The 23927-nt window shown below is 56.9% G+C and overlaps 5 protein-coding genes across 5 annotated transcripts; 2 read left to right on the top strand and 3 right to left on the bottom strand.

The window, feature by feature from the left end:
- Window positions 1-4288: 4288 nt before the first annotated feature.
- On the bottom strand, window positions 4289-4960 carry PLICBS_009084 (uncharacterized protein; the record flags this gene model as incomplete). Its single annotated transcript, XM_018327870.2, has 1 exon — window positions 4289-4960. The coding sequence occupies one exon, from the start codon at window positions 4958-4960 to the stop codon at window positions 4289-4291; it is 672 nt and encodes a 223-aa protein (XP_018173586.2).
- Window positions 4961-16308: 11348 nt separating this feature from the next.
- On the top strand, window positions 16309-17104 carry PLICBS_009083 (uncharacterized protein; the record flags this gene model as incomplete). The annotated part of the gene is made up of 3 exons (XM_065601545.1): window positions 16309-16348; window positions 16471-16549; window positions 16660-17104. 3 exons carry the CDS (start codon window positions 16309-16311, stop codon window positions 17102-17104), a joined length of 564 nt encoding a protein of 187 aa, XP_065457617.1.
- A 266-nt stretch (window positions 17105-17370) lies between these two features.
- Window positions 17371-18819, bottom strand: PLICBS_009082 (uncharacterized protein; the record flags this gene model as incomplete). The annotated part of the gene is made up of 2 exons (XM_018327869.2): window positions 17371-18371; window positions 18429-18819. The coding sequence occupies 2 exons, from the start codon at window positions 18817-18819 to the stop codon at window positions 17371-17373; spliced, it is 1392 nt and encodes a 463-aa protein (XP_018173585.2).
- A 1049-nt stretch (window positions 18820-19868) lies between these two features.
- Window positions 19869-21011, top strand: PLICBS_009081 (uncharacterized protein; the record flags this gene model as incomplete). Its single annotated transcript, XM_018327868.2, has 1 exon — window positions 19869-21011. One exon carries the CDS (start codon window positions 19869-19871, stop codon window positions 21009-21011), a length of 1143 nt encoding a protein of 380 aa, XP_018173584.2.
- A 274-nt stretch (window positions 21012-21285) lies between these two features.
- Window positions 21286-22386, bottom strand: PLICBS_009080 (uncharacterized protein; the record flags this gene model as incomplete). The annotated part of the gene is made up of 1 exon (XM_018327867.2): window positions 21286-22386. The coding sequence occupies one exon, from the start codon at window positions 22384-22386 to the stop codon at window positions 21286-21288; it is 1101 nt and encodes a 366-aa protein (XP_018173583.2).
- Window positions 22387-23927: the final 1541 nt, after the last annotated feature.

Here is a 23927-nt window from a genome sequence, read left to right as displayed (position 1 = left end):
ACAACCCGCGACTCACCACGCTCGTGCCGTCGCTTGGGTGGCCACTTGCGTCTCCTGTCCGAAGCCGAAGCAGGATGTGACGCAGGAGCCTCAGGAACTGGAGGGATAGATTTATTAGGATGTATTTAGGCGGAGCAAATCGTAGCTCTTAATCACACACTTCGCAGGATTTTGCTGTCTACTGGCTTATACACTGCACCGTTTCTATGCAATCCTTTACGTGACTCAAAGTATGAGGGCAAAGAAGCACTGGACAGTGACTTGCATCAATACATGTGCCATTACACAGGTCGGTGATAATTTATGTCTTCCATGGCTCGTAAAAATTTGCCCAAACCAATGCATGTCATGATCGAGGCGGCATATAGAGACGCTCATGCGAAAGCAGTTCCAAAGCCTACCACATCAAACAACACTCCAGATTTTTCGGCATGTGCACAAAGCACTACGATTACCGGCGGTGCCTGATCTGCGGATCACTCATATTCGTCAAGTGGGAGCTGGAGACCTGTGACGAGCTCGAGGAGCTCTTGGCGGAATGGGACTCCCAAAGAACCTGGAACTCGCAACGGCCCAAGTGCCCGCGGAGAATGGCCGTCAAGAGGCGTATCATTTCTCGAGTGCAGAATTGTGGAAGATGCCCAGAAAGATAGTAGTGATGCAGAAGGCAAGTGTTTTTCAGTAGTGGTGGGTGACCGACGGCAAAAGGGATCAATTGATGCTTACAGTGACTATGAATGCATATTGACCAGTTTCTAGGTGATGGACGTGATGCAGAGTTTCTCGCCGTCAGGATGCAGTACGCTATTCTGTTTCCTATAGAGAGCACGGGAAACGATCTCTTACCTTTTTGTTCCCCGGATTTACACTCGAATGCAGAGGCCAAGGCAAATGCCGAGATATCCCCTACCTGTCGCGAGAGATCAGTTCCAAGCCCGGCGCCAGGTTTTACCGCTTAGATCACACGCCCATCAGAGCCCCTATATCCCAATTCTACAAGCGAAAGTTGCTCCCCCGCGTGGAAAAATGTGCAAGATAATAGAGCAGTACCGGGAATGCCCGGGGTGCGGGAATCGCGTCCACGTCTCCACGTCGGACACGATCGAGTGCAACGACTACAAACTTCTGATTGCGTCGTGGGAGGCATGGGGCCGCCCAGGGAACGAGCCTAATTGCAAGCACGGCTTGAGAACCGTAAGTCGCGTCAAACGTACCCTGACAGTCTGCGTCGACTGCAGAAGGCGTGGGGCTGGGAGCAATGGACGATAGTCACTGTAGCTATCTGCGTCCCATGAGCCGCGAGATGTAGCAAACGAGTGTGGCCTTGATCATACTTTCGGTTCCCTCTATTATTGCTTCTTCACTGCTCGTCGTTATAGTCTGCGTGATTCGGGGTCGCACGACTGAACTTGACGTGATTTTCCTTCACTCCTGCTGCGAGTATAAAGATGCTCTCTTCAGCTACACTTTGCGCAGCTTCTCCGAGTCCCTGAACCGAAAGAGCTGCATAGATCCACTCCTTTCCGCAAATACCCAGTCCTCTTGACGCAAATCAACCGCATAGAGAAGTCAGTGATTCCCCATAACGGTCAGGATAGCTGGCCGCTACTGGCATCGCCAAAATGTGCATTATATGGAACAATTACTCAACATGCACGGGATGTGGAGATCGCATCTACATCTCCCAATCGGAGTCGGAAGAGTGCCCAGAGTATCTGGCTGCGCTCGAGGAGTGGATGGATGGGGGATCCCGGGATCCGGAGCCCGTCTGCGCAAAGCGTCCGGCGCAGAAGCTTCGCATCACCGGGACAGTTATATGCACGGAGTGCCGAGCGAAAGGATTATCGTGAAGTCTCAGTGGTTCCGGGCGTCAAGGGTGCTGTAGGTAGTTGCTCAATGTAGTGCCGGTACGGGGCCAAAAGTTGCAAGAGCGTAGCTTCTGTAGTTGTCGACCCATGGATACGTTCAATAGTCTTTCGTTCGATAATTAGATCAACTCATGTTCCGAGTGATGGGTAGTAATAATATACGCGGCGTCACTCTTGCCGAAGGTGCCTCTATATCGAAGGCGTCTGGTAGAATGCAGCCAACCAAGGCTCAGCCTCTAGGAAGGGTGTTGTATTCCATCACTAGACGTGGCAACCAAGCCTGGAAACAGCTAGTCCTTGATGATACTCCAGCAATGGTCGTGGGAGCTTACGCAATTCAGTAAAGTGCTACTGAATGGACGGTGATTAACATAATTCGATGTATAAACATAAAAAAAGCGTTCTCTTTAGCTCTCACGTCCTCAAACTCTGCCTTTCTCCCTCGCACCAACCAACTGTCCAGATAGTATCAAACGTCAGAAAAGTCCCAATTCACTTAAAACGGGCCAGGCTCATATACTGCTCCCTTCAAGTCTTTTACATCGACAGGATCTAACAGCGACACACCCCGCGCACGACCAGGATGTGTACGACATGGAACAACTACGGAACGTGCAGAGTCTGCCAGGAACATATCTATCTCTCAATGTCGGGGCCAGAGTCCTGCAGCGAGTATATGGATGCGATAATGCAGTGGAACACCAAGGGGCGCCCCGGGCCGGAGCCGCTGTGCCCTCGAGGGGTGGCCCGGAGGCCTCGCCAGACGGGCACAGTGGTGTGCAGCGGATGCCAGTTGAAGTCGCAGCGTAGAAGCTTTAGGCGCTGAGTGCCATTGTTTGCTGGGTCCTGAGGGTAGCAGAGGGCCCATCATAGTAAATCAGTTGGGGAAGTTGCCTTTGCGCACGTCTGATGTGATATTAGATGGAACGCTTCAAGCCAATGTCATGCCTTAAACTCATGGTGTAGCCTCGCTCGCAGTCATGTTGTCAAGAGGAGTGTGAGAACCGTATTCGTCGAGTTTGATGACAGACGAATGTAAGTCTTCGAGCTTGCGTGAATCAGTGTCTTCTAATGACTACAGCAGTAAGTGTTTGTGTTCCCATCATGACAGTGCTGTATGCATATAAAGGAGCCAAGAGCAACCACACTCCATCGACTTCCAACAAACTTCTAGCAGACAATTCAACAGTCCCTTTCAACGTCCAGAAAACATCTACGTAGCTGCTGAGCATCGCCCAGTCTTCAAATCCATTTTCCGCGTTACGCCGTTGCAACACTATCTAGACCTCAAGCTCCAGCATGTGCGTCGTAGCGCAAAACATGTCGAGATGTCGGAAGTGCAAGGCGAAGCACTTTGTGGGGCCGGGTCCTGTAGAACGCTGTGTAGCATATCAGCTTGCTCTATCACAAGCTCCTCAGGGCGCGAGGATCAATTGTCCGATTGGTCTCCGAATTGAGGACAAGATCACGAGTGAAACAGACACCTGCCCGAAGTGTCAACGAAGGGGCGCTTGAACACCACTTCCGTAGATATGCAGCCGTGCTCATAAGCTCAGGTAGCGAAGCCAGACTGATCTCTTGAAACGTGCCTTAACATTTGTGACATCTGTGGGGACACATCGACTACAGCCGTGCGTACATGCAGCTTGCATAACTAGACTTTGGTCGTGGCTGCCGTGGCCATAGCCGAATAAGAATAATGATATTCGAAGGAAAGTCGCGATGCCATGGAGCGTGAATCAGGTCTACTGCCCAAGGTGACACTGAATCACCTTGCGGTTCGGCTTGGAATAAATAGGTGGAACTTTAGACAGCTGCATCTTTCTCCTCTTTTCCCATCTCGAAAACTAATGCTCTTGAGCGAGCATCCTAGCTTGACACAGACTTGAACTTGCGCAAGACATCCTTCACAATAGCGTAGTCCAGGACCTTCTACATCGAGCAGAGACTGCCCCGGTTATTCGCCCACTGCACGCCACCATGTGCCACTACGTCCAGAACGTGTCGAGGTGTCAGAGATGCGGCACAAGGGAATACATCAATCAGGAGGGTCTTGTCAGGTGCCAGACGTATTTGGCTTTGAGGGCGGCGAGGCCGAACCATCCTAGACTCCATTGCCCGTTGGGCATTCGGGCGATCGACAACATCGCAGACGAGCCGCAGTCTTGCGACGCCTGCGCCAACGATAGGCGTACCAACGGCGTAGCCCACTAGGAATTTACCTTAGTTTGCAAAGAACACGATTTCTTCCAAATGTTTTATGCTTGTGGTGTCTCTTCTTGCTTGCTGCTGCTGCCTTTTCTGCCGTTGCTGCTGCTTCTTCTACTTTGCTTGTGGTCGCCATGCCATAGAGAAAACGAAAGAGCTCTCCTCTTTGCGAACGGCCGCGACCAGTGGAAGTCCAAACCGCTTCTTTTGCCCTATCTGCACCAGTACACCCGTCCCACGCCGTGAACCCACGCCTGCAGCAGCACAACTTCGAGCAGCAGCACCGCGACGAAGCCGATGTTGATGGCTACGTAGCCGACCGGCGACGGCGAGACGCCGCCGCAGCCCGAGCAGTAGTGCACACTCCCGCGGCGCCTCGCCGTCGTAACCTTCTTCAAGAGCACGGCCTTGCGCGCCTTGCGCAGAAAGTCTGGCTGCAGCTGTGTCTCGGACCCCTCGCCCTCCGTAGCGGTCGACGATGCGCGTCGTGCGTCCCGCCGCAAAAGCGAGGCAATAGCGTTCCTGCGAGTGCGGTCGGCCCGCCCCCTGTCCCAGCTGCGCTCGTGCTGACGCCCATGCTCGCGGTTCCGCCGGCGATGCAAGTCACCGCAGAGCTCGAGGCGGGGGACGACGGAGTTAGCCTGGAGGGCGGTCACGTCGGTGCGCCGGAGGGTGTTCCGGACGGGAGATGTTGGCCGAGAGTCGGACGTGCAGGTGTGGAAGCCGTCATCGTCGCTGCTGCCGCTGCCAGTGTCAGATTCCGAGATTCGCTTGGAAGCGCGCTTGGGTCGGGGTACGCCGTCTTTGGGGACTTCGGCGGCGGTACTGGCGATGGGCTTGGCTTCGGGGAGGCCTGCCGGTGTCGGTTCGGTGACGGGCTTCATGGTGGGTTGACCGCGATAGTCAGCTGGCAATGGAACAAGCAGGCGACCGTGACGAGACGAAGTTGTACGCAGATGCGCTCTCGAACGACTCTTATAAAGCCTCTGACGCGCGCATGTGAATGCTCTCTACGGGTGGACAAAGGACCAGCAGCAGCCGGATGCGTTTGGCCGTGGTGTAGTGCGAACGTGGCCCATGACCAAACGACAAGGGACAGACGGGCGGACGGGAACGGATTGTAATTAACTGAGGTCTCGGATGCGTGCTGTATATGGACTGGCGCTCGGCGGTTTGCATTGAGAATCGCGACCGGATTCACGCAGGTGGCGTCCCATTCACTAGAGGTATGCTGGCTCGACATGCGACTTGGCATGAACGTCAATCAAACGAAACAGGATTCAATTCAACTCGGGTAAAGGCGCCGCTCCGTCTCCCACACGGGCACTCAGCAGCGCAAAGATGCAGCAGCAGCAGCAAACATCACCGACATCACGCCCGGGAAGCGCGGCCCACGGGAGGTCAAGCACGCGGTGCAAAAAATGTAGATCTCAGAATGAAACGACACCAAGACGGGACCAACAAAGGTGTCGAGATTAACGAAGGATCAATTCCTCTCCGAGCCGCCCACGAGGGGCCCAAAGGCCCCGAGGTTGCCGGCCGGACCGCTGCCCAGCGGAGGCGTAGCAGGCAGCGCGCGGCGGGCGGCTCGTGACTATCTGGAGAGGAAAAGAAGGGAGAAGAGCTCGGTGGATGGCGTCGTGGAGCTCTGGGATTTATCGGCGGCCGGGGTCTGCCGGCTGGGTGGGGGTCACGTGCCGTAGGGCCTGACCGGAGATTATCCCGGCCGACGTCAATCGTAGCCTGGCGCTCTGAGCCTCTGACGGCAAGGAGTCAAGGCTGGGGCCTACCAACTTCGAAGGTTGGGTTCAACATCGCACAATCCGCCTCCTGTTGTCTGTAAGATGTTGCGCTGTTCCCTGGGCGAAAGACGTGCCTGGCCCGTTGGCGTGCGGACTCTGTAACATCTGCACCTCGGGCGTGCAGCTGCCACCTGTCCTCGGTGCTTTGGCCAAAGTCTGAGGTTATTCACCCCTACTACTTGATTGACGCGCCGAATACGAAGCTATAGACCATTGATCTACATGCGATATGGCGTCCTCTCAAGAGCCCGGAAAGCGCCACGTTGCTGGCTTCATTGCTTCATTGTGGCCGCAAAGCACACTGCGTACGTGTATACTTGATCGTCAAGCAGACAGACACACAGGCCCATGACTCTCTTGACAGTCGTCGCGAGACCTACACCTGTGCATGGGCCAAGAAGCCGGCCTTGCCAGCAAGTCACGGGTCCTTCTCCGTGCGCCGTCTCGTCTTCGTTGAGAAACTTCTCACTTCGGCCTTTTCGTGGTCGTGGCGAACAGGACGCGCGTGTGGGCAGACCCAACGCCCGTGTTTGCTGTCTGTATTTTACTTTGCAATGAGCAGTTGCTTCAAAGCTCACAGGACAGGACCTCTCCCTGCCAAGCTGCCCCCATTGTTGCAACGTGAATCATGGCGAGGGCCAACCATACCCGGGCGGATGACGCGCGCAATTGTCGTGTAGGGAAGGGAAGTGTAACGGAGCCTGGGTAGGGTCCTAAGGTTTGCTGTTGCTTAGGAGGTAAGCTAGGCTTGACGAGCAGTAAACGATTCAACAAGAGTCCGTTAAGAAGCTTTGAAGACTTCTCATTCAGATGAATGCTTAGATTGATCACTGAAGATCTGGCTACCTACTCTCGGGTAAAGACTGTAGTATATATATCCATCCAGCTCTTCATTGATCTTTACCTGATCACTTGGATCACCGTGATCCTCGTGAGCCTGGCTCGCCTGGATCACCGTGATCCTCGTGAGCCTGGCTCGCCTGGATCACCGTGCTCTTCGTGATCCTTGGGTGCACGTGCTCGATCACGTGACCCCTCTTGTCCTTTCCTGGGATTCTGCCTGTCGTATGCATGACAGGGGTCCTGCTGGCTTCCCTTTGGTCCATTCGTTGGGCGGCCTGCCTTGCGGCCGTCCTTGGTTTGTAACATCATTCCCCTCCTTCCATGGCGCTTGTCCTCAAGGCCCTTAAATACGGTCGTCGCCGCTTCCCTTGGTCGTGGTAAGCCTTGCTTCCTTTTTGCGCGTTCCTCAGCCGGCCCATGATGCTGACAACATGTCCGGTCGCGTAGCGAAACCCCGCTCCCGAAAGTCCCACGAACGTAACGAGCTCGCGGTCCTAATCGAATTGAACGGTGCATCCTCCGACATGCCGTGCACCTATTGTTTCAAGCGAAAGCTTCAGTGTCGGATGGTGGAGGAGTCATCGCGGTGTGCCGAATGCGTTCGGCGGGGACGCTCTTGCGATGGCACCTTGGTGGCATCTTCTCGTGTGTTTCCGTGACAGCCTCGTGTCCTGGTGCCATGTGCTGATTCCTGACTACAGTGAAGAAGTTGGTCGCTCAGCAGCGAAAGTTGGATGCCGATGAAGAGGAGGCAGGTGATGAGGTTATCCAGCTGCAGGCGAAGATGAGTGCGTTGCAGTCACAGCTGGCCGACGCGGCGAGCCGTTTGGCTCGGATACGTCGGATTCGGAAGAAGACGAAGGAGCGCAGCTCTGAGTTGTTCCGTCGCGGTATCCAGGAGTTGGATTCAGAGGATGGCGTCCTTCCGGCTCTCGAGGCGCACGAGCACTGGGTGGTCGAGGATATCCAGGCGTTAGGGGTTCCTAACGACGTTGATTGGGAAGCTCTGGGTCTTGGTTCCGAGTTTCAGGACGTTGGTCCTTTGTTGGATGTTGGCGAGTCCTCAGGTGTCGCTCCTGGTGATACCGCCGTATCAGCTGGGGGCATTTCTCCAAATGCGACTTAGGTTCCCAAGTGTTTTCCGTGTGGTCGTAGCCTTCCCATTTGATGTAATACTCCGTTCCTCGTGTTGTTCTTCGCGAGTCCAATATTCGTTCAACGTTGTATTCCTGTGGTTCTTCGATTTCGACGTTTGTTTCGAGTGCTGCTTTCTTTGGTGCTGGTTCCAACAATGAGATATGAAAAATGGGGTGCATCCTCATTCCTTGAGGTAGAGATAGTTTGTAGTTGACTTCTGACAGTTTCTTCTGGATCTTGAATGGTCCAAGTTTCTTCCAGTCGAGTTTTTCGCTGGGTCGTTTTGTTTTGATGTTTCGTCGGAGGAGATACACTTTATCCCCCTCCTTCAGAGTTGGTCCTTCCAATCTCTTTTGGTCGGCGTAATGCTTCATCCTGTTTTGAAGAAAGATCCATTCTTGCTGTAAATGAGCGTGTGTTTGTTGAAGCGATGTAGCCGTTTTCGTTGCTCGTGGTGTATCGACTTCTGGCTGTTGAACTGTGATCGTGGGGTTGTACCCATAGTTCGCTTCGAATGGCGTCATTCTGATTGCCTCATTGTCCGAGCTGTTGTAAGCCCATTGTGCTGTAGGTAGTAGCTCTACCCAATTGTCTTGGTCGTAGTTGACGTAGGATCGTAGATACTGTTCGAGTGTCTGGTTGAGTCGTTCCGTCTGCCCATCCGTCTGTGGGTGGAATGCAGTTGACAGGGAATGCTTGATCCCTAGTTGCTGCATCAAACTTGTCCAGAACTTTGACGTGAATAGTTTGTCTCTGTCTGTGATGATCCTCTTTGGTAGCCCATGTTGGCTGATCACAATCTTTGAGAATGTGAAGGCGATGTCTTCTGCCGTGCTTGACTCCTTGTATGGCACGAAGTAGGCGTACTTTGTGAGTTTCTCCGTGATGACCAGAATGCTGTCGAAGACGGCATCGGTCATTGGTTCCTTGGACGGAGGTAATTTGACGATGAAGTCCATTGCGACTGTGTGCCATGCCTTATCTGGTGGTGAGATCGGCTGAAGCTGTCCATAAGGTGCGTGTCGATTCGCCTTTGCTTTGTTGCAGATGTCACATTCTTTGACGATTCTTTGAGTCGTCTTCCTTGACTCGGGGAAGTCCCAGGTTCGTCGTAACCTCGTAAGGGTCTTGTGGATCCCTTGGTGTCCATGCAACGGATGTTCATGGAATTCTTTGACGAGTTCGTCCTGCAGTGCCTTGGGAACATAATAGCAGCTGTTAAACAGGATCGTGTCCTGTTCTTTTGAACATGCTGGGTTCGTTTCCCAATTGCTGGCGAGTTCGTCGTTCTCGTAGGCTCGTCTGATGCGCTGGATCCACTCTTGGTCGGGTTCGACCTTCCATGTCGCATTGACTTGTCGGCTGCCTAGTTGCAAAGTTCCCTGGCCGGTTTCTCGCAGAATTGCGGCCCTTTGCACTTCTGTCGGTGGTTTGAGGTCTTCTCGGCGGCTGAGAGCATCAGCTCGTCCGTTCTCGCTACCCTTTCGATAGATGATCTCAAAGTTGAATTCCGACAGGAATTCGTACCATCTGACTTGTCGTTTGTTTAGCTCCTTTGTTGTCGTGAAGCTGGTCAGGTTCTTGTGGTCAGTGTAAACTTTGACCGTCTCAGTTGTACCACTCAGGTAGTGTTTCCATTCTTTGAACGCTTCAATGATGGCCATGAGTTCTTTATCGTGGATCGGGTAATTGAGTGCCGGTCCACTGAGTTTCTTTGAGTAGAAGGCGACGGGATGCAGTCGTCCTTGTTCATCTCGTTGTGCCAATTGTCCGCCGAGTGCCCAGTCTGAGGCATCGGTCTCGACTTCGAATGGTTTCGATGGGTCTGGTAAGGCGTGAATAGGTTCTTCCAACATCTTGTTCTTGATGGTGTCAAATGCTTCTTGTTCCTTGTTGCCCCAGACAAAGGGTTGGTCTTTCTTTGTCAGGTTGGTCAGAGGGATGCCGATACCTCCAAAGTTTTTGATGTATCGTCGGTAGAAGTTCACGAAGCCGAGGAAGGCTCGTACTTCCTTGACGTTTGTTGGAGGTGGCCAGTCTTTGACTGCCTTGATTTTGTCTGGGTCCATGCCGATGAATCCGGGCATGATCTCGTATCCTAGGAACTTAACTTTCTGTTTGTGGAATTCACATTTTTCCGCTTCGACGAGGAGGTTCGCTTTCTCAAGTTTCTGCAAGATCTTGTGGACGTGTCCCCGGTGTTCTTCGAGGGTCTTCGAGAAGATGAGGATGTCATCAAGATATACTACGACAAAGATGTCGAGGTGTTCTCGTAGCACGTCGTTGATCATTGTCTGGAAGCTGGCGGGTGCGTTGGTCAGGCCGAATGGCATGACCAGGTACTCGTAGAGTCCTCGTTTCGTTCGGAAGGCTGTTTTCCATTCTTCGCCTTCCTTGATACGGATCAGGTTGTAGGCTCCTTTGAGGTCCAAAGTGGTGAACCATTTGGCGCTGTGAAGCTTGTCCTGTAGCTCCGTAATCAAGGGTAGTGGATACCGGTTCTTGATTGTGATGTTGTTGAGTTGTCGGTAGTCCACACATAGTCTGAGTTTTCCGTTTTTCTTTGGTACGAACAGGATTGGAAATCCTGCAGATGAGGTTGATGGTCGAATGTATCCTTTTCTTTCGTTTTCCGCAAGATATTCGTCGAGGGCTTTTGTTTTTTCTTCGTTGAGTGGGTATATCTTGTGAAAACGGGGTTCGTTTCCAGGCTTCAGGGGTATTTCATGGTCCCATCGGCTGTGTTCTGGAAGTCCTGTTTCTAGCTCGTCGCTGAACAGTTTGCCGTACCGTCGGTATTCCTCGGGAATCCGTTCAGATCGTACTGGCTTGGGCTCCTTGGCAATCACGTATATCCTAAGGGCCTTCTTCGATTCGTTTGAGGGGGTGTCTCGTGTTTTGGAGTTGACCCGCTTCTCAGTGACTGAAACGCTTCCTGGTGTATCCCATTGGAGATGGCCTGTTCTCCAGTTGACTCTGGGATTGCTCGCCCGCAACCAGGGTATCCCTAGTATGACATCCTCCTGGATGTCCATGACGTCGAGTATTAGGTCGTGCCGCTTCCCGCATATCCAGGTTGGGAGGTGCGCAGTCTCCATATCAACCCATCCTTGCGCATAGCTAACAATCTGGCCTTCGACGCCTCTGAGTCGGTAGGGCTCGTCTTTGGTTTTCCAAGGCAATCGTAGTCTGTTGACGAGATTCGGCGAGATAAAGTTTCCTTGTGCTCCGCTGTCTAGCATTGCCTTGATGTTTCGTCCCCCAAGTGTCATGGGTAGGAGCATGTGTTCGTGATTCTGGGTAATCATGCTCATGAGGAACCTTTGGTTGGCCGCAGGTAGTAGTCCCCTTACTGCCTGGCCGTTTCGTTTTTTGGCTGCTCGGAGGGAGGTCCGTGCAGATATGGAGCAGTGTTGATCCTCCAAGTGAGGGGTGTAGTCGCAGAGGTCGCTGCTTCGAGCGTGGATGTAGCTGGTAATCCGGGCGTCATGTGACCGTTTACGAGTCGTAGCGCGGTACTGATGCCTCGCGATTGTCCCTCGTTGAAATGTCTGCGATACTGTTGATTGAATGTGTCTCTCGTGTCCATGGGCATGAGTACACTGGTTGTTGCTGACGGCTGATAGTGCAGCGTTGCCGTGCCGTCGTCCTTTTTGACCAACAACTGGTGTTCTAAATAGTCACCTGTGCGGCATGTGTACGGATTTGGTCGTACTCCGTAAGGTCGGGTTGGCATCCATTTGTATTCCAGCTTGTCCCAAAGGTGCACAGGGCACGTGGGATAGATGCAATGGAGCCAAAGCACATGTCGGTGAGTTGGGTCGTCAGGGTGTGCCCCGGGGGCATCCCCTACCGTTGGCAAGACGCGGCGTTCGGGGTTCCATTCGGCGCGAAGGATCGAGATTAGAAGTTCAGGAGTGGTGATGTCTTGCCCATATCCCATGACGGGTAGGGGTGTCACTTCTCCATCCGAACTTTCCGAAGAGTCTGAGGTCTCTTCGTCACTGTCGCCACCGAACACTTCGTACTGTGGTGGTGGGATCCCGTAGTATTCCGGATGTTCATATGGTTGAGTTGGGTGTTCCCAGTCTTCTCCCTGGTCATCGTTGTGTGGGCTTTGTGTTATCCTCGGGGTCGTAGGACTGGGACTTCGCATGCTTTGAAAGGTTCGGCGAAGTCCTCCGACCCTGGGGGTTTGGGCCACCCGCACTAGTGTTCGTGCGGCGGCAATGTCTTCGGGGATCTGTTGCAACGTTGGTCGTCGGTAAGTCCCGTCAAGGACTCTGTCGCGAGCCCGTTGCATCACCGAAACATTTCGTTCTCGGGGCTTCTGAGGGTACCAGCCCGATCCCTGCTTGTCAGACAGGTGGATCTGGCACGAATCATCGTAACATCCCGAGAAGTGTAGTAGCTCGTGTCGGACGGGTTCCTCCCGTGTGGCTACTTGAGCTCGTCTGTCGGGGATTGGTTTCCAGTTTGACTTCTTCTTCTGGGTGCATTTGTTTGCGAAGTGTCCTGGTTTCCCACAGTTGTAGCAGGTCTTCTTTTTGTTTTTGTCGTCGCGTGTTGCGACGTCAAGATCCATGGGTCCGCTGTGATGTCCATAGGCCGTGGAGCGGTGTCGGTAGGGCTTCCCCTGATTGGCTCGTGAACTTTGAACTTTGACATTTCGTCCACCTTTGTTGCCTCGCTCCAGTCGGCGTTGGTAGTTGCGGTTGTCGATCTTGATTGCCATTTCCACATATTCGTTGAATTCGTCGGGCTTGTCGACTTTGCTGAGCTCGTCCTTTACATCTTCTCGAAGTCCGTCATAGAAGTATTCCATGAGGGCGTTGTCTCCGAGATCGAGCTTTGAGGAGAGTCGTCTGAACTCTCGGTTGTAATGCATGGCCGATCCGGTCTGCCGGAGATTCTTCAGTTGTCTTGTGGCAGTTCTGGCTTCGTCTGGGTCTCCGAAAGCGGTTTCCAGGGCGTTTTCGAAATTGTCGTAGCTCTGGAAGATGGTATTGGTTCCTTCGTCCCTGTCGGCTTCTCCTTCGTGGTCGAGGTAGTCCCTGAGGGTGGGTTCCCACCATTCAAAGGCTTTCCCCGTGAGGAGGTTGCCGATACAGAGGATTTGCGGAACAGCTCCTCCGATAGAAGTGTTGACGCGGAGGTAGGCTTTGGCTTGGGTCAGGAAGGAGCGAACGCTTCCTTTCTGACCGTCAAACGACTCGGGCTTTGGGAACTTGGGGGCTCCCGCGCCGGCCTGCTGGCGTATCTGCTCTCGCAGTTGCTGAACCTCGGCTTGCATTCGGGCAAGCATCTGCCCAGGGTTCTGGGTCGCACCGCTTTGGGTAGACATACTGCTCGTTAGTTGTCAAAGGTAACTTACCGAACAGGAGTGATCAAAATGTAACGGAGCCTGGGTAGGGTCCTAAGGTTTGCTGTTGCTTAGGAGGTAAGCTAGGCTTGACGAGCAGTAAACGATTCAACAAGAGTCCGTTAAGAAGCTTTGAAGACTTCTCATTCAGATGAATGCTTAGATTGATCACTGAAGATCTGGCTACCTACTCTCGGGTAAAGACTGTAGTATATATATCCATCCAGCTCTTCATTGATCTTTACCTGATCACTTGGATCACCGTGATCCTCGTGAGCCTGGCTCGCCTGGATCACCGTGATCCTCGTGAGCCTGGCTCGCCTGGATCACCGTGCTCTTCGTGATCCTTGGGTGCACGTGCTCGATCACGTGACCCCTCTTGTCCTTTCCTGGGATTCTGCCTGTCGTATGCATGACAGGGGTCCTGCTGGCTTCCCTTTGGTCCATTCGTTGGGCGGCCTGCCTTGCGGCCGTCCTTGGTTTGTAACAGGAAGGTCCCCAGTCCACTCATGAAAGCGTACAAAGCCGCCGGCAGTTGCGGGTGTCTCTGGACGAAGAGTACCGCACGTCAAGCAGCTACGCTCATGATCCAGCATTAGATGCACGTTGGTTGATTTCTACTGCGAGTGAATGAGTCCTCACCGCGTAAAGGGCTTTACTCTCCCCACCCGGCGTCGCCCCGACGTCCTAGTCAGAGCCTCGCGCATTTCGGGCCATGGCGCTCCTTGCTGAAACGGTCGCCGGACGTTATAGTGGCGCCGGCGCATTTCACACATGGTTAATGATGCTTCGCCGCGTAAGTATACCTGACATGGGGCCGGTATGGCAAATTATAGCGCATACCTTGGAAGAAAGTATAAAGCAAAGATATCTTCTTGTCGGTATCCCGGCCAACACTGACCCCCATGCCATCGTCGTCTGCCGCGCCACAATAATGAAGTTCGCTGCCGTTCTCACCATGTCAAACCTGTGCGTTGATGAATAGCAAATGGGCGTATACAGTGCACCAAGAACCAGAACAAGTGTACACTCAGAGACGACAGCTTTGCCGACTGCACTTGAGGTATTCGTCCAGTCGGCGGGTTGGCGAGCAGATGTCATCGAGGATCAGCTCTGCCTAGACACAGTGCATGGATCGTTGTCAAGGGTTAGAACATAGCTTTACATATTTACTCCTTACCACGCGAATCCCTCATAGTCGTGCCTTCAAGAATATCCTTGGTCTCGGCCCGGCCCAAGAGTCCCTATCATGAATGTTTTCGCCAAGGGTTCTCCTCTCTGTGGCTCCGGATCAACGAGGGAGCTGCGCTGTGTCATGCCTTGCACGCACGTGTTCTGCAATACGTCTCTCATATGTGAAGCGCCCCAAGCTGTAATGTAAGCCAGTGTCGTATCTCTCACCCCAGAGCGAAGTCTGACCGCCTCGATCCGTGACGCGTCAGGCGTCGTGCTTTGGCCATCTGCGCAGTGAAACTGCCGCATCGGATCGGCGCCCCGACGCTCGCGCCGCAAAACGCCATACGCGCATGCCCCCTTTCGTCTCATATATAGGCCCGTCATTCCGCGTTGGGACTGTGGCCGTCAGACCGTGAGCAAGAACTGGTTGGGCGTTCCGAAGTTTGGAAAGCTCGTCACGGTAGTTGCAGCCTGCGACAAGGGGAGCATGCACTTTAGGCCAACTTCCCAATAGGCTTTGCAGTATAGGTTTTGGAAGGATGAAGTCTGCTTTCTTCCTATCCGCCTGCGCGGTGGTTTCCGTCACCGCCTCGTCCGAGCAGGCTACGCACTCTGACACGCGCCGAGGTTTTAACATGGAAAAGGGCCATCAGCATGGCAAAGGGGTAAGGATGCTTCCGGCTCACGCTATTATTGACATGCATCAAATGTCCACGAAGCGACCGCAGACTCTGACGTCCAGGCTCTTCACATAGCATTGCAATGCCAATAAGCAAGCGTGCACCTACGATTGGGTCGCGCCGCCGATGTTCCTGTACAGAGGGCAGGAGATGCCGTGTGACTCGAAGCACAAGGTACGCCGTCTCCAGTCGTCCACCAACCCACGCTCGATGCGCCGCCATAAAGGACGGCATACTGATGCTTCGTGGTGTAATTAGTGCACCTCACATAACTCGACATGCACCGTCGGTCGTGGTGACAAACATGCTACGTGTCATTAGGAGTGGCCAGGTTGAAGGGTAAAGAGATCTAGCAAGTCCGCGGGATGGCGTTCATGCAGAGACACATCTATTCAAGAGCAACCTATGTGCGGTTGTCTGGAGGTGGTGGGCCGATACATGTAATATTCAATAGCGTTTGAACGGGCGGCCAAAGTAGACATCCAATGCCTGTTCATCTGTCTCGTAGCCACACCTGTGCCATGTTCTTACCGTTTGTAATCACCTCGAGGCCGACGGCAGAAGGGGTCATTGAGAGCGCCAGGCCGAGGACAGGACATGACAAGCTCATGTTGCAGCACTGCAATGCAATCGCCTACATCACGTTCCGTCCGCGATAAGCCGTGGGGAACGCCCGTTCACGTCGTTGGCCAACCGGCCGACGCCCGGCGGACATCAGCCAACGCGGCATCCACCATCGGTCGAGGCCACGACCTTGGCATGCCACCCCTTCGAAGTCCGCCCCTCGAGACGCTGAGCGCGATCTTCCACCGCAACCGGTTCGAAACCACAAAGCATACAGTGGCAATTCAGTCGCCGTTGAAGCCGCTCAGTCGAGTCGAGTCCATCACTCTAACCTGTGTGTGTGATGGCAGGAAGGTCGAGGAAGGAAGCGCACGTGACTGGGCATATAGGCGAGAGCGCCATCACGTGAGCCCCGGGGATGAGGAATTGCAGCCCGCTGATTGGCCAGCTGGACCGAGGAACCGAGCCCCCGGCCAGCCCATGGTCTTCCGACGCCCGTGTGCCAACCAAACCCCCAGCCAGCGGGCGGCAATTCCATCATAGAAACGGTCGCGCGCCGCCGTCGTCCTTGCTTTCTTCAACCACCACCACAACGCCCCTCTCCATCGCGCGAGCCACACCACCCGTACGACGACGACGAGCCGCATCTCGAGACAGCCGCCGCCGCAATGATTGCCCAACGGGTCGGCGTCGCCGCCCTGCGCAGAGGTGCGTGCCGTGCCGTAGCTCCGGGTACCGCTCCGGAAAAGCACATGCCGAGGAGGAGGGAACGGATGGGAAGCTTTGTTGTTGCGAATGGCCTCGCTGACTGATTGTTGTGAACAATGCAGGCGCGAAGCCCAGCGTCTTCTTCAACCAGACGATCCCCAAGGCGGTCCTCGCCTCGAGCATGTCGACGTCGCAGTCTCGGTACGCACACCCGCCCCGGACCTTCACCACCACCATCACCACCACCACGACTACCACCACCCATGCCCCCCCGTCTCGGTCTCGCCCGCCCAAGCTAACACTGCCCGCAGCCCGATCGCGACGACCAAGCTCTCCCCCGACGAGGGCCAGCAGATCCTCGTCAACCAGCGCCTGCACCGCCCCGTCTCCCCCCACCTGGGCATCTACAAGATGGAGCAGACGTGGTTCGGCGCCTCGGCCTGGACGCGCATCACGGGCTGCACCCTCTCCGGCGCCGCCTACCTCTACTTCACCGGCTACCTCGTCGCCCCGCTGCTCGGCCTGCACCTCGAGAGCGCCAGCCTCGCGGCGGCCTTCGGCGGCCTGCCCTGGCTCGTCAAGGGCGGCGTCAAGTTCGGCCTCGCCTTCCCCTTCGCCTTCCACTTCATCAACGGCATCAAGCACCTCGTCTACGACATGGGCATCGGCTTCGCCAAGACGAGCATCAAGAAGGGCGAGATTGCGCTGTGGGTCTCGAGCGTCCTGAGCGGCCTCTACCTCGCGTTCGGCTTGTAGATGGTGGTGTGGTGGTGGCGCTGCGCGATGGGCTCTTTACGGATGGACGGAGTTGTTGATCTCGGCTTGGGATCGGGTGGAGGCACGGAGTCTGTCACAGTAACCGGGTGTAGAATACCGCCGCAAAAAAGGCATTCCTTTTGTTGACCTTCTACCTAGAGGGCCCTTTTATCTAGACTGGCGGGGGAGAAATGAAGCATGCAACGATCCAATCCTGGTATCCGCCAAAACGCCATACGCCGACCCCGTGGTTGTTTCGGTTGTGTCTACTCCAATTGTCTCGCATCTAGGACGGTGCGGACTAGGCTGCGGTTGCGCGACGCCGCGACGCGCTCTCCGATAATGGGACCGATAAATTCCTTGAGATCGGCCACCTCGGCGTCCGTGGGCGCGCCACCAACACCGTTGATAGCGTTGTCGGTACGGGTGGCCAGGGACGCCACGGCCTGGACGAGCCCATGCACGAGCATCTCGTAGTCGATGCTGCCCTCTGACTTTTCCTTGAGCGGCTGCAGGATACCCGCGTCAAAGGCCTTGAGGTTGCGCAGGACGAGGACGCGAATGGCTTCCGGCCCGCCAGCCTCAAGCAGGCCTTGAATGGCGCCGTAGAGGACGGCGGGAGGTTTCGTAGGGTCGAGCAAGTACTTGAGGCAGGTGCGGGTGAGCTTGGGGCGGAGCAGGGTATTCGAGGCGGCGTATTTGCGGGCGATGCGGCCGACGAGGGAGGCGGAGAGCTGGCGCAGGTCGTACTGCTCCTTGAGGGCGTCGACGCCGTCGTCAGAGCCGAGCTTGCGAGCCATGAGGCAGGTCAGGGCCGGGGCGGAGAGGGAGCTGGCATAGGGGTCCAGGAAGAGGCTCTGGTTCTCGATGAGGGCGTTGGTGAGCTCCATCATCTGCTTGAGGGTGAAGGTGTCGTCGAGGTGGTGGGTGACGCGGTCCATGACAAAGTTGATAAAGTAGGGGACAAGCTGGTGCAGGCCCGGGTCGTCGCGGACGGAGCCGAGGGCGGCCTGGCGCAGGCGCACCACCTCCTCGTCGGGGTTGTCGTCGAGGACCGCGGCCTGGATCTTGTCAAAGTACAGGATGAGCTCCTTGCTCACGATGTGCTTGACCGAGGGCTTGATGGAGATGTTGTCGTTTCCGGCGAGGGCGTTGAGGGCGGGGTTGGCGCCGGGGCCCTTGGGGAGGAGCTCCTGGGAGCGCGAGTCGGCCGTGGTCGGGTTCTGGGGGATAGAGGGCTGGACGCCTTCGATGGCGAGCCAGTGGGCTGGGGAATGTTAGCGACGGAGAGCTTCTCCATACGCGTGAGCAGAGGGTCGCTTACCGGTAAAGTTCATGTCGCGCGGGACCTTGGGCAGGGGCGCGTTGATGAGCTTCTCAAAATCCACCTCCTCGTCCTCGATGTAGAAGAGCGGCTGGCCGGGTCCGAGGCTGGCCTCCCCGTAGCGCAGCGGCCGGGTCGAGTCATAGCCGAAGAGCGGCTCAACGTCGAGGACGCGCAGGGCGAGGGAGACGTCCTGGACGGTCATGGTGGTGCGGCGGGCGGCGCGCATGAGGCGCAGGGCCTCGACGAGGATCTGGCCGACGCGGAACTCGACATCCTGCTGCAGGGCCTTTTGCGCCTCGTCGTTGAGGGACGCGATGCCGACCGACTCGGCAATGTCCTTGATGTTCTCGGCGTTCCAGAGGAGCTTGGGCTTGGGCTCGGACGCCATGATGGCGGCGGCGGCGCTGGTGGTGGTCGTCGTGGTGGTGAACCGATGGTTGGCGATGCACGAGGGACGAAGTGGGTTGGAGGGAGGTTGGCGGGCTGAATGGCAACGGCTTGGTTGCGCTGCTGAGGTAAATTGTGGGGCGAGCTACGACCAGCTGCGCGCCGCTGCAGGGTAGGTGCTTTTGACTGAAGGTCTACGCCTTGTGACCAGCACTTCGTTACGGCGGTATGAGAGAAACGAGCACAGACAGATTAGAAGAGCCATACTCTTTAGAACCGGGTATTCTAGGACGTCTCGTGCACGTTGTTTGCCGTATGCGGCGGCTTTCGGAACGCGCATAAGGGCGATTGATGACAAAGTACCACAGCATCAATGAAATCCAACGGCGGCTGCCGTCGGCTACTGCGGGCTACAAACCGTACACCTAACAGAAGGAATGCATCGTACAACATACGCCTCTCGACAAGAGCAAACCGAATTAATCAATGAGGCTGCACGGGAGGCAACGTCGGGGTCGCGGCAGTTGACAAGCCCGACGAGTGCCCTGCAGTGCCACAGCACTCCCTTCTCGATTCAGGGCCATGCGCCGCCAGTGACAGCCACAGCCGCAGCCCCCGGCCTAGGTACAGGGCTCGGCGCCCCTGGCAATCCCGTCCGGGTCACTCCAGCGTTCCCTCATGGCGCCAACGGACCCGTCCCGCCCCGGCGCCCACAATCGGGGCAGTGCCGGCTGAGACAGCCCGTCACCTGCTGTGCTACAGCGGGGAGCGGCGTCCAGGCGCTCCCTGATGACGTCCGCCCTTCACTGCCCGAGCGCCCAACTCCCGGCGGCGCCCGTCTCTGTACCTGCACTTTCCTATTCTGGCGTTGGAGCGTGTTCCACTCTGGACCGGCGCCTGAGACACGAGAAACCACCCACTTACACCTCGACTCGTTCATAACCACGCGGCGCACACGCGCTGGCTCTCCGTCCTTTTACTCAACACGCGCGCCCTGATGAGTTTTTCTCGACCCAGCTTTGCTTCACACGCGTGCACACTTTCAGCATCATGTCAGCGAGGCAAATACCATGGCGGCAGGCGCTGTCGGCCCGGCCTAGTCGACGCGCCTTGACATCACAAGCCTCCGCTTCCGCTTCCACTTCTACGTCCACCTCGGCACCCTCTCCCTTCTCCTCGCCGCGGCTACACCAGACCATCACGCTGCCTGACGGTCGCGCCCTCGGCTTCGCAGAATATGGCGATCCGGCCGGCGCCCCGATTCTCTACTTCCACGGCTTCCCCTCGTCGCGCCTCGAGGCCCAGCCGGTCGCCTCCATGCTCTCCCTCCTGGGCGTGCGCCTCATCGCCCTCGACCGCCCGGGCTTCGGCCTGTCGAGCCCACAGCCGGGCCGCCGCATCATTGACTGGGCCGAGGACGTGCGCAGCTTCGCGCGCGGTGTTGGCGTTGACCGCTTCGCCGTGCTGGGCACCTCGGGCGGCGGGCCGTACGCGCTCGCCTGCGCGCACGCCCTTCCGCGGAACATGGTCGCCGGCGTGGGTCTCTTTGCCAGTGGCCCGCCGTGGGAGGCCGGCGCGCAGCTCATGTCGCGGACGAGGCGCGTGGCGAGGGCCATGGCGGTGCGTACCCCGGGAGCCATGGCGGCGGGCACCAGCGCCATGATTAGCGCGCTGCGCTGGATCGCGACGAGGGAGGTGGTGGCGCGGCGCATTGACAAGTGGTTCGCGGCGGCGGCGGCGGCGGCAGAGGAGAGCGACAAGACGAGCACCGGCACCAGCGACACGAAGAGCGAGGGCGTCAGCAAGGCAGAGAGCAAAGGGGTCGCCACAGAGGAGGAGACGGACAGAGTCGCCTCCATAGCCGCCCAGCGCGAGGAGACGCTGCGCATCGTGCTCGACGAGCCCTTTTGCCAGGGCGCGACGGCGGCCGTTGAGGAGCTGCGGCTGCTGTCGGACCCGGACTGGGGGTTCCGGCTGGAGGACGTGGCGTACGACCCGGTGCGCATCTGGCACGGCGCCGAGGACGCCAACGCGCCCATTGCCGCCATCCGCTACCTGGCCGAGCGCGTGCCCCATGCCGTGCTGACCGAATACTCGGGTGACAGCCACTACACCATGGCCAAGTACATTGAGGGCGCGATGGGGGAGCTGCTCGTGGACGGGGGTTGGAGAAAGGACAGTGGGGATTCATGAGCGTTGGATGTTTGCGGGCAGACTTGTTTACTCGACACGGACAGAATGTGGAATTATCACTGCATGGAATTGGCGACGACATGGCGGTGCCGCGCAAGCGGATTTGGCGCTTGGGTCGCGACGGGCTGCATCACCCACCAAGGTATAGACGGCGCATTGGACATTTGTTGACTTGTATTCTAATACCCCAACTCCCCATCCACCATTCCTCATATCAACATCTATCTAATATACAGGCCCCCAACGCCTCCATTACGACAAATCTCGCCTCCACCTAGGCCTTGAACGCCTTGTCAAAGCCCGTCAAGGTGAAGCGGTAGTGCACCTTGTTCTCCTTCAGACGCTCAACAGCCTGCTTGCAGCCATCCTCAGAAATGTCAATCGTCTCGACCCATGCGCGCACGCCCTTGTCAGCCGCCAGCTGCAGCATGTCCCTCATCTCCTGGTTATTGCCCAGGTGGCTGCCCGTCAGCTTCGCGCCGTTGGCCGCAAAGGCCCCCGCGTTGAGCTCCTTGAGAGGCTTGTCCGGGATGCCGACCATGTGGAAGTCGCAGCCGGGCTTGAGCAGGGAGAAGTACGTCGGCAGGTCGAACTTATCCGTCGCGTCGGCGCAGTTGAGGATGAAGTCGAAGCTGTACTTCCAGGCGTCGGCCCAACTGCCGTCCTTGCCGTCCGTGAGGATGACGTCCTTGGCGCCTAGCTTGCGCGCGTCGTCGGCCTTTCTCGGTGAGTGCGTGAGCGCGTATGTCTCTGCGCCGAGGGCGTTGGCCCACTGCAGGCCGAGGTGGCCGAGCCCGCCGATGCCGACGACGCCGACGCGCTGGCCTGGGCTGACGCCCGCGCGTGCGAGCGGCGAGTACGTGGTGATGCCGGCGCACAGCAGGGGCGCGACGGCAGCCGTCTCCAGCGCATCGGGGATCTTGAATGTGAAGAAGTCGTGCGCGCGGATATGGCTCGCAAAGCCGCCATGCGCCCACGACCCATCCGGGTACTGCGCATTATACGTGTCCACCATCTCATGCGGGCAGTAGCACTCCTCGGTGCGCGGCTGGGCGGTACACAGCTTGCAGCGCAGACAGGCGTGGACCTGCGCGCCGACGCCGACGCGGTCGCCCTCCTTGACGCCGTTCTGGACGCCCCTGCCGACGCGCACCGCCTTGCCGACGACCTCGTGGCCGACGCAGAGGGGGCCCTCGTACGCGCCCCAGCCGCCCGTGATGGTGTGCACGTCGGAGCCGCACACGCCGCACGCCTCGATCTGCACGTCGATGTCGCGCTCGCCGAAGGGCTTGGGCGTGAGCTCCGCGCGGTGGAACGTGCTCCACGTCTGGGGGCCGTCGACGCAGAAGCCCTCGAAGGTGTCGGGGTAGCCCATTGTTGCGGCGGGGGGGGGGGGGGGGGGTTTTTCTACTCCTGAGAGCCTTGCCTCTATGTGTGCTTGTGCTTGTCTTGATCCGGTAATTTGTCGCTTCGTCTGCGAGGGTGTGGACGGGGGGGCGTATTCAGGGGTATCTCAGGGGGTTGGCTTCGATGCAGTGGTATTGACACTCCTCTGCAATTGGGTGTAGTAGATCGATATGCAGTGGCCATCAGGGTAGATGGGCAAGGGCCGCATTGCATTTATAGCCCGGCATACCGACGACGCGGCACGGCGTGTGAAGCAGCATGTTGGCGGCGGTGTCGTCGCACTGAGACCTTCATGACGTCGATCACCGATTCATGTCAAAGCATGCGATCCACCTCCCGCTCGCCGCACTGGAGAAAGAGGGCAGCCGAATTGCCCATTTATCTATGACGACACGCGTGGCATCGCGTCCTCGGCAGGGCAGTTTCCAATTGGGATCGTGATGGTGCGGTGCTGCCATGTCGCATCGGGGGAGTGTTTCCGGGTCGCTGCCGCCGGTTGGCTTCCCCGATCCTCGGACCCGGTTCTGGTGGTGGACTGTGGAGCCCGCCCCGGAGCTTCCCTCCGTCGAACGAAAAAGTCAATGACGTGCCTGTGTGCTCACATGCTGGCGGCGGGAGGGTGGCAGCCGCTAGAAGTCTTCTAGAAGGGCCAATCTGCTTGGGATTCCTTTTCTGCGTTGGAGTGCATCCAGTCTTTACCCTTCCACGTCGCCTCAGCCCTTTTGCCTGGAAATTTCTTGTTAAGGGTTGACGCCGTACTAAAATGCCATACCCGTTATTGTGCTGCTTTATCGACTTTTTGTCCTACGCGTTGGGCCAATTGGCGTAGACGGCATCGCATCTTTGTTAGCACACCGGCCATGCCATGATCCCGCGCCCAGGGCTCATGTTCCTATCGCCGCCGACACTGTAATGAGATCTTTGATCATTATGCTGCCAATTTCTTTCTTTCTTTCTTTCTTTTTTCCTTCTTCTTTTTCTTGGCCATTTGCCAGGTCCAGTCAGTCGGAGCGAGGTCTCCTTGTAACATCGTCAACCAACGGACTGCGCCATGGTTGCAATTGAAGATATGACGGGCTGCAAGGCAAGCCCGAGTAGCTGCAATGCCAGTCAGGAAAGCGCCTTTCATTGCCTGCCACCAGATTCGACAGGGTGTGCCGCGGCCACTGCCGCCACCTTTTGGCGGGTTCGACGGTGAGGCCATCATTCACGGGCATCGGGCTTCAACATGGTGCTGGACAGCCCCTGGAAGTTCACGGCTGACCGCAGTGAACTCATCAGCCAAAGTGCCCGAGACGGCGACCCCTCACTGCCCGTCCGTCTCCCGTAATACCCCGCACCTCAGCGGGCACCCAGCCTGCCCAGGCCAGGGTCCTCTACTCCTCGCGTCATGCTTCCAGCCGCTAGGCACGGAGATCTCTAGTGGGGGTGCCTGCCGGGGCGCTTGGTTACACTGTGTGAGTAACGAACCTCAGACTACGGCACAGCGGCTCCTGTAAGCGCCTATGC

Source organism: Purpureocillium lilacinum (genome assembly GCF_023168085.1).
Source record: "Purpureocillium lilacinum CBS 284.36 DNA, scaffold_7, whole genome shotgun sequence".
NCBI lineage: Eukaryota > Fungi > Ascomycota > Sordariomycetes > Hypocreales > Ophiocordycipitaceae > Purpureocillium > Purpureocillium lilacinum.
This window is presented reverse-complemented; position numbering and strand designations above follow the sequence as displayed.